Source organism: Solanum stenotomum, chromosome 8 (genome assembly GCF_019186545.1).
Source record: "Solanum stenotomum isolate F172 chromosome 8, ASM1918654v1, whole genome shotgun sequence".
Lineage (NCBI taxonomy): Eukaryota > Viridiplantae > Streptophyta > Magnoliopsida > Solanales > Solanaceae > Solanum > Solanum stenotomum.
Window position 1 is genome coordinate 17417058 of NC_064289.1, and position 10044 is coordinate 17427101.

The 10044-nt window shown below is 36.4% G+C and overlaps 1 protein-coding gene across 1 annotated transcript in view; it reads right to left on the reverse strand.

Moving 5' to 3' along the window:
• Nucleotides 1–698: 698 nt before the first annotated feature.
• LOC125873559 (uncharacterized) overlaps nucleotides 699–10044 on the reverse strand; it is a 14687-nt gene continuing 5341 nt past the window's right edge. The window contains exons 2-4 of the mRNA XM_049554466.1: nucleotides 1201–1769; nucleotides 1037–1097; nucleotides 699–865 (exon numbers count right to left, since the gene is read on the reverse strand). Of these exons, the coding sequence (XP_049410423.1) occupies nucleotides 699–865; nucleotides 1037–1097; nucleotides 1201–1769 (797 nt within the window). The remainder of the gene's footprint in view (nucleotides 866–1036; nucleotides 1098–1200; nucleotides 1770–10044) is intronic.

The following is a 10044-nucleotide window of genomic DNA, read 5'->3' on the forward strand; positions in this document are numbered from 1 at the left end:
AATAAGATTATCTTTCGACTACTTTTCTGTTTTATAAAAAGAAGGTTGTGCAACTTCCCTTGGGCAAAAACCCTAGACACTCGTTTATCAGTGTATTCAATATAGTTTACTAGTGAAAAGAAAAGAAACGGAGAGATTAGAAAACTATAAGACTATAGGATGTGGCCAACAAGTAAATTGGAATATTTCAGGTCAAGGAGTCCACAACAGGCAATCTGTCTAACCATAAACAATCAAACTCTAAGGAAACCTTGTAACCCGAAGGGACTGGATTAGGCACCACATTGGTGATCTGAACTAGTATAAAAATTTGTGTCAACTGTGTCTTTTATCTCTTTATGCCTTATATAATATGTTGTTTTATCTAATTGTCTAAACTCTAGGGTAGTCGACTTGAAGAAATCAACAGTCGACCAATGATAACTTGACTAACATTCGAAAATAATTTCGATTCACCTCCTCACCCCACACCATCCTCTGTGGTTTCACATACTAATATGGTGAGACAGATCATGGATGTGACATTCAATTCTATGCTGTAGGGGCTGGGCAGAACTCTTTATGCCAGGGGATGTTATTGCTGCAATTGACCAAAACAGCACCCTACAAGAGATCCTTGAGTGATCCATTCCTTTGTCTTTATGCTGATTATACCAAAGTTCCAAACTCTTAATAAGGAAGCTATTCATTTCCTTCATCTAGTTAGGACCAAGGAGCAGTTGGATAGCATTTAACTGATGCACTGGTTGTGCAATAAATAATTCCTCTTTCATACTCTTTCCAAGGCTCTCCAATTTTATTTTCTGGTCATATTGCAGTTTAGTTTGCACCAAGTGTTTTTGGTATTTGTTGACAACAGGAAGCACTGAAATAGACAAAACTTACAATGCGCAGATGTATATATTTGTATCATGAAATAGACAATACTTAAAACAAAATAAACACATTTGCACATAAATATCTTGCTCAAATACAGATATTCAAGTCAAAGTGATAGGTCAACACAAACACGACTATGACAAGGCAGAGAAGTTACCAGTGCTATCCACACAGATTTCCTTTTTGAATGCATCTTGAATGCTGACTCCTTTCATAAGCTGATATGATTATCAAATTGGTCATTCTAGTAACTGTAAACCTCAAAACTGGAAAAAAGATAGCATCATAGGAAACAAAGTACCATTAATCAATTAGCTATACCTTTGCATTGATTGATTCAATACGATGCAACAACTCTTTTGCACTACTTTTTTGTGAGCCACGCAAAATACAAATGCCAACATTCAAAATCTTTTCGATGTCAGCATAAGAAGCAACAGATGTGCAAATGTTTAAAAGCTTCAAAGCATGTGGAGCCAAATCCGTCCTTGAATCACAATATCGACAGAGATACTCTGCATCCAAATTGATGCTTCCTCCGACTGTCCCAGCCATGTAACCTCGTAGAGCACACTCTAGATGGGAAACATGTCCACATATGTGGCCATCAACTACTGTAGCTTCACATCGGATGTAACTGTACCCATCATAGTCCAAAGTGATAAGCTTACTGCAAAGTATACAACAGCAGTCTCCACAAAAACCAGGCTCACTGCAACAGAGATCACAAAATCTGGTGCCCGTCAAAGGATTTTCTGCTGTTAAACTTCTACAGATTCGGTTACCAGCCTTACAAGTAATGGCTCCGAAAGGAGAATCAGACAGTAAAGGCTGCATTTTTGTCCCTGAAGATGTAGTCCTCTCTTTCGTATCTGAGTCAAAACCAATATCTAAATAATGAAAAAAAATTGGCATAAGGTTAGTAAACTATCAGTAGTGGGTGGAGCCAGGATTTCAAGCAGATTCAACAACTTACGATACGCAAAAAAAATCATTTTCCCTATCTATATGGAGTAATTTTTCAACGAAGCTCTGTCCCTGACTACGTGCACAGACTGTATAATCATGGACAAAATTCACTTCAAAAATAAAAAGATCCACCAAAAGGGAAGAAAAAAAATATAAATTTGTGTGGACTGACTAGATACTTGTAATGAATAGGAAACCAAGCTCAAATAACCATTTTCTTAAAAATCCAAATTCTTGAGAAAACTCAAAAAGTTTGACTTCAAAATTAGGAATTAAATAGCCTCTACTGATGGGGTAATAAAATCTTGAAGTAAACAGTGGGTAATAAAGATGGGGAGTTAAAAATAGTTACCCAATTGAAGAATCTCGAAAAGCCCCTTTAGAATTGCCTTTACCGAGCTTCCAAAGCTCAAAAATGGTGAAATGAGGATGAATCCCCGATTTTGGAAAGAAGAGTCTATCCAAGTCACTTTTACCCTTCGCAATCGCGACCCGATACCTCACAATTGCGATGAGTAATGTTGGTCAACTCATTAATTGACCATAGCAATTGCGACACAAGGATACGCGATCACGATGCTCAAGATGCTATTGAGATTGCAATATCCTCCATGCGATCGTGAAGCACAAGACCACATACCAATGTGGCAGCGGCCAAGAGCCTTGCGATCGCAAAGATTACTTAACATGCATCAGATACAACATAACAGCAAACACCAAGACTCACCAAAATCACCTAATGAACCCTCAGGATTCGTTTGGAATTTCACACACACAAACCATATATGCTACCCAACCAAACTCGACGTTCCAGACTCAATGGAACGTCGGAACACAAATACGAAGTCTCTTTGACCCATTATCCGTTTAAGTCGCAATAAACTAACTTTTACTCAAAAACATTAAACTGCCCTCGGAACCTCTGAAAACTCAACCAAGACCTCACGTCGACTAAAATCATTCCCCGAATCCAGTGGTGTCATCGAAATTCCAATCCTACCGCTCAAACTCTGAATGTTGACCAAAGTCAACTTTTGGCCTAATTATACTTAAACTTCCAACTCAAGGGATCAAATCCATGAAAAGGACTACATAATTGAAAAAACCTACACTTCTAGACCAAATTCTGAATTCTGGAGCTGATGGAACAAATTAAAGGCCCTTTTGATTCTCGTAGTTCCGATTGTTGTCAAAAACCTCTTTTAACAACTTGAGGTGTCCAAAACTCTAAAACTTCCAAAAGTCTAAACTTTCCAATCCAATTTTAAAACCAACTTCATAAACTGAAAAGCATGACTTGGGAAAACTATCGAGAGGGGCAAAATGATAATTTTTCCAAAAGTGTAACACCCCGTATACGAAAGAGGAAAGGTTAACAAATTTCAAAACTCCCAGGTGTCATCCACTCAGGCCAGCCACGACCCCTGGTGTGGGCCATGGAGTGTAGGTGGGTCCATGGATGGGTGCCTTAGGAATTGTCCAGGCATGGATCACGGTTGGACCTACGGACCGTAGGTGGGTCCACGACCCGTGGTCCAGGAATCGTATGTCAAGAAAAAAGTCTCTGACCATCAACCACGGTTCACCAGGACGGACCGTAGGTCCATCCACGGTCCGTCGACTGGGTTCTTCGGTTGGTAGGTCGGTCAAAGCTGACAGTTAACTCAGGGGTAGTTCGGTCTTTTTCTAATTAATTAGTTCCTATACTATGTCATTTTGCCTATATTTAGACCCCTATATAAGTCTTTTTACCCCTAAAAATCCCCATTTCAGTCAATCTTCCAAATTCCCAAAAGAAAAACCAACTCTTCCCAAATATTCTCTCTCTAGAACTTGAAGAAGAAGATTTCACCTAGGGTTTCAAGCTAAGGATCCAAATTATCCATTGAAGATAACCAATTGGACTTGAGGTATGGTAGTTTTCATCCATGAATCTCTTTCATTCATAAAGTCCCCAAATTCCCCTATTTCAAATGGTAGAATTCCCCAATTAGCTAGGGTTTTCTTCAATCACCATGGGTTCTTTTGATTATTGATCTTAATGATTTGATTATGTTTAAATATGCATGAATTGATGATTTAGAATGCTTTTATGATGTTTCACCTTTGAACCCATGCAAACCCCTATGTTTTCCAAATTGTGATCTCATAATGTGGGTTGTTGATTATGAAAGAGGAGTTTTATGATCTAAAGCATGAAGTAATAGGATTACATGAATTTATGATAAGAATCCCTATCTAATGTTTGAATTTTAGATTTGGTGATTAAAAACAAACTTTGAAACTTTAAAGGGCATAGTATGAGTTTATGCATGATCTTATGGAAACTATGTAAATGTTGTAAGGGTGCTTTGAGAGTGAAGTGCCAATGTTGTTGTTGTTGTTGTTGAAAGGTTACTCTCATAAAACACTTGCAACCATGATGTGAAAGGTTTTCTCACATAGAAAGGATTCTTAGGTTGAAAGGCTATTCTCACCTAATCGAATCAACGGATAAGAGCTATCCTAATTAACTAGCTTGAATTGACAAGATGACATGTCTTTCTATGGATAATGAGAATAAGTAAGAAAATAATATTCCATGGGAATTATGCATAGCACCGTGTGGATATTGACATTGATATTGAAGCTCTCCGTTAGTAGAGGCTGGGTTTCTAGAAGAAGTCTCATGAGATGGAAGCTCTCCCGTTAGTAGAGGCCGGGTTTCTAGTAACAATCTCCTTATCCCATAAACTATGTGCCCTCATAGGATGATAGCTAGTGAATCCATTTAAGCTAGAAGTTCATGGTTCTACCTTAGGCAAGTAGAACAACCCTTCTCGGTGTGGAGACACCTGGTGGTCATGTTTTAGCTCACATGGTCTCTATGTCGGTTAAGGCTAATTTTCCCACAACAAGATGATTAATGAACTAAGGTTACTTAAAGAAGTATCTCATATGTGTTCAAAGGCTTAAAAACTGATTTAGCTTGCATTGACCATGATGTTATGACTTATGTTTTCTAACCCTCTTATATCATGTTTTAATTGGTCAATTGCATGTCATGAAATGAAATGTCCTTCTTAGCATGTTTTAAATGTTTTTATGCATAGCTATCATACTTGATGCATTTTTGTACTAATGTATACTTTTGCCTACATTTTTCTCAAATGTAGGGTCCGTCAGGCAGGGTTCCTATTTTAGTGGCTAGAGCTTGGACTTTGATTCTTTCCAAGCTTGGTGAGTCCTCATGGTTCGAGGACGGACTTTCCTTATTCTAGTTTCTCTTTCGTATTTTCTTTTTTGAATATGATATATGGGCTAGCCCCACTCTCATTCGATTGTAATATATGACTGTTGAGACATCAGTTAGACTTCCGCTTTTCTTATAAAACTCTTTTGGACTTAAATGTTGTTTTGCTCTTTATTGTTTTATTACTTTATGTTATGATATGATAAGTGGCTTGTATGGAGTCCTTCAGGGTTTTATACGCCATGTTACATCTAGGGGGTACCCCTGGGTCGTGACAAAAAGTTTTAAAAAATGACCTGCAGGGTCATTATACGAGGTTGTGATGGTTCAGACACATACAGAGAAGATGCACATATGATTTAGTGCAGAAGTGTGAGAGGTTGGCTATGAATGGTTTCAAGAGATCGAGTAGGGGTAGGTGAATGAAACATTAGGGAGATGTGATTAGACATGATTTGTCACAACTTAATCTTACCGAGGACATGACCTTAGATAGGGGTTATGGAGGTCACAAATTTGGGTAGAAGGTAAGTTAGATAGTTAAGTGTTTCCTTACTTATTCCTCTATATTATTAGTCGTTGTATTATCCTTGTAGTTTTTTGTCTTTGAGTTTGGTAATATTTTTTAGAATTGGTAACAATGTATACTTCAACATTAACGATGTGTTGGGGACCTTTTAGAAAGTCAGAAAAGAACAAAAAGTGTAATACTTAGAGAAAATGATCAAAATGGTCCTTAAAATTAACTATTCTCCGTAAAAAACTAACGTCTCCCCCCAAACTCATCTCTCTTCTCTCCTTGCCCACTCCTCTCTGGTTCTTTACTGCATATTCTTTCTGAATAAGAGGATCTTAGTCCATCGCATATATATTGATGCCTATTCAAGCTCACACATAACTTTTGCAACCTAATTTTTTCTTCTTCTTTGTTTAAGTAATTTCTTGCTTTTGGGACAACTGGAAAATACACCAGACTCAGTGAAGGGGCAAAAAGAAAAAGCACACCTATTGATTTCATTTTTCGTTAAATTAACCCACTAGCTAATCCAATCCAAAAATCATTCAATTCACCCAAAAGAGATTATAAATTTATAGTAATAAAATAATAGAGAATTTTTTATCTGTGTATATCATCCATAAGCATGGATATGCTACTGCTCTGTAACATTATATTTCAAATTTATTTTGTGTATCGTCCTCAAAGGAATAACTCTTTCTAAATTTTTTTTTTGAATTCAACTAAAATATAGTCATTCATATCATTAACAGAAAATTGAACAAACAACTCAAATAATTAAGTACCATCAATTTTTTCTAAAAGAAGATGAAGAGTTGACAGTGAAAAAATAGCAAAAAACTAATATGAATGTAAAATTTATCAATATTTGGGATTAATTAACACAAAAGAGAAGAAAGTTAAAAAATGAAATAATGAAAAAATAATAATTTAGGAAGAGGATTCAGCTAAAGAGAGAAATGGAAAGGGATGCAGAGCATACTAGTACTGGGAGAAGAGAGAGATAAGTTTGGGGAGGGATGATAGTTTTTAATCGAGAATAATCAAATTTAAGGCTCAGGATCAAAACGATACTCATTTTACACATATTAAGGACTATTTCAATCAAATGGTATATATTAAGGACTAAAATAATTCAACCCCTATACATGAAGAACCATTTTGATCGTTTTCTCTAATACTTACAAGGATCCTAGGAACTATAAAAGTTGATCTGAATCCTCTAATCCTATGTCTTTACACCAAAAATATAGATGTTAATTATGTCTTGAATTATTCCCTTGTGTATTTTAGGAAACTATAATTCCTATTGGTATAGAAGACCCTTTGTCCTAATAGATTTGGAAAAGGAAAATATTATTCTTATAGGATTGAAAAAACCTTATCCTTATAGGTTTGGCGCTACTTGGGATATATATATATATATACATATAAGGGATATAGTTGGGGATTCTATGATATGGTACATGGTACACAATGTAGTCCTAAGAGATTCCCAAGTATTGTAAGCTTCTTCTTTTTTTCTTTCGTAGTGAAAAACTCTCTCTGCTTCTGTGGGGAGGAGTAGGCCTAGCGGAACCTCATTAAATCCTTGTGTTATTCTTCTTCTCTATTTTTTCATTGTTTGTGATTGTGTGTTAGTTAATCCATGATATTTCTGCAACAATTGGTATTGAAGCTTGGTTAAGGTTTCTAGACATAATCAAGGGTTAAGGTGTCTCCATCATCTTCAATAAAGTATGAAATAGAGAAATTTGATTGGTGGGGGGGGGNGTCTAGTTTCAGTCTATGGAAGATTAGAATGAGATCGCCTTTGGTGTTACAAGGAATGTGAAAGACATTTGAGGAGGATTTTCCAAAAGTGTTGAAAGAAACAAAACAGGTAGACGTGAAGGAAAAGGCTTTGAGTGCGATATTCGTGAGCGTTAAAAGTAGTGTTCTTAAGGAAATTGCTAAAGAAAAATCTGCAGCAACGACATGGAAGAAGTTAGAAGTTCTGTACTCTAAATAATCACTGACAAACCACCTCTACTTGAAAAAAAGGTTATACAATCTCCGTATGAATGAAGGTACATGGGTCAAAACTCACCTTGATGAGCTTAATTCAATTATAATGGACTTGAAGAATGTAGATATCAAACTTGAAAGTGAGGATCAGAACTTTATCGTGTTATGTTCTTTACCACCGTCTTATGATACTTTTTTTGATACATTGCTATATGGGAAAGACATTATCTTAGTTGATGATGTTAGTAATGCACTAAAATCTAAGGAGTTGAGGAAGAACTTTCCAGATAGCAGAACTGATTGTAAAGAACACAACATACAAATTTTAATAGAAAAAGGTTTACTCCAGATCGAAGTCTAGAGACAGAAAGCAGAACTACTATGAGTGCGGGGAGCAGGGTCATTAAAAAAGAGACTTTCCTAGACTAAAGGAGAAAACGGGGAAGCAAAAGTTGATTACTCAACAAATATTTGACTACTCAACAAATATTGTTGACAATGGTAATAATTATGATGACATTGATTTTGTAGGGGAAGTTTTTGTTGTGAGTTCTGATCATAGGCAAAATTCTTGGGTTCTTAATTCTGGTGCAACTTTTCACATGTGCCCATACAAGAATTAGTTTGCAACTTACGTACAGATGAGTGGTGCTGACACCTTGGTGATGATAATTCATTAGAGGAAGAGGGGATTGGTAACATCAACTTGAGAATGTTCGATGGCATTATTGGAATATTGAATTTTGGCATTTTCCTTTAATGAAGAGGAATTTCATTTCTCTTTCAATATTGGATGATCAAGGGTATAAGTTTCACTCAGAGAATGGAGCACTTATAGTATGTAAAGGCTCCATGGTACTCATGAAGGGTAAGCTTCATTCTGGACTGTGTTATCTACAAGCCAGTAAAGTTGAAGGGGAAGCAATTTTAGCTTCTGGGAAGAGTGATCTGAATCAATCTCAATTCTGTCACTTGCGACTTGGACATATGAGTGACAAGGGATTGTCTTTGTTGAACAAGCAAAATTTGTTGGATGATTACATAAATCAAGCTTTAAATTTTTATGAGCATTGTGTGTTTGGTAAGCAAATAAGGGTGAAGTTCAGCAAGAAGGCTTTACACAAGACAAAATACAAGTTAGATTATATACATTCGGACTTGTGGGGTCCAAACATAATTCCCTCCAAAAGTGGTGCAAGGTACTTTATGACTTTGATTGACGATTACTCAAGAATGGTATGGGTGTATTTCTTGAAAACAAAAGATGAGGCATTTTCAACATTTGTTAAATGGAAGACGATGGTTGAGAGGAAAATCAAAAGAAAAGTTATATGTCTTCGAAATGGCAATAGGTTGGAATTTTGCAACTTAGAGTTCAATAACTTCTGCAATAGAGAAGGCATAGTGAGACACCACACTTTTGTTGGAAAACCACAACAAAATGGTGTTGCAGTACATATGAACATAATACTTTGTGATAGAGCATGAAGTGTGCTTTTATGTGTTATCAAGGATTTTTGGGATGAAGTCATCAATACAACTTGTTATTTGGTCAATAGATCTCCCTCTACAACCTTTGAGTTTAAAACTCCCTTTGAAGTTAGGTCCGGTTGGCCTACTGATTATTCAAATTTAAGAATATTTGGGTGTCCTGCTTATGCTCATGTAAGGGATGGAAAACTTGAGCCGAGTTCAAAGAAGTGTATATGTCTAGGGTATGCAACTGGAGTGAAAGGTTACAGATTTTAGTGCACAGAAGAAAATACTCCGGGGTTAATTATTAGCAGGGATGTGACATTCAATTAATATGTCTCAATAGACAGTTAGAAGGAAAAGGCAATAACAGAAACAGATCACGGTGTTAGTTATCGTATTCAGCTAGAAGTTGAATCTCTACTAGCTCGGCCCAATAGTTCAAAAGTGGAGGATGTGCAAGAAATTAATCAATATGATAATGATGATGCACCTATACAATAACAATCATATAGCATTACAGCAGGTAGGAAAAAAAGAGTGTCAACCATAGAAAAAGATTTGCAAACGTGGTTACTGAAAACCTTTTTAGATATGTAAATTTTATAGAATTTGCTTTTTCAGTTGCAGAGACCATTGACGTGCATGGACCTAATGTCACGCCCCGAGCCTACACCCTGGACGTGGCCGGCACTCGAAGACCATTGCTGGTCCCCAAGCGAACCCTCATCCTGGCTGACTCCAAGCGAAATACTAACTTAAGCATACAAGAGCTTAAAACTGAATAAGAGTTTATAAACTCAACTTTACAAATCTTTAACTCAAAAGAAAACTCTGTATAATAGAATATATATACAACTCGCCATAAAAGGCAACTTTAGTCTTCAAAACATTTAACAAAATAAATGAAGACACTTCTGAAACTCTATTGTCTATCTATGAAGCCTCTAACTGATAAAGATGGAAG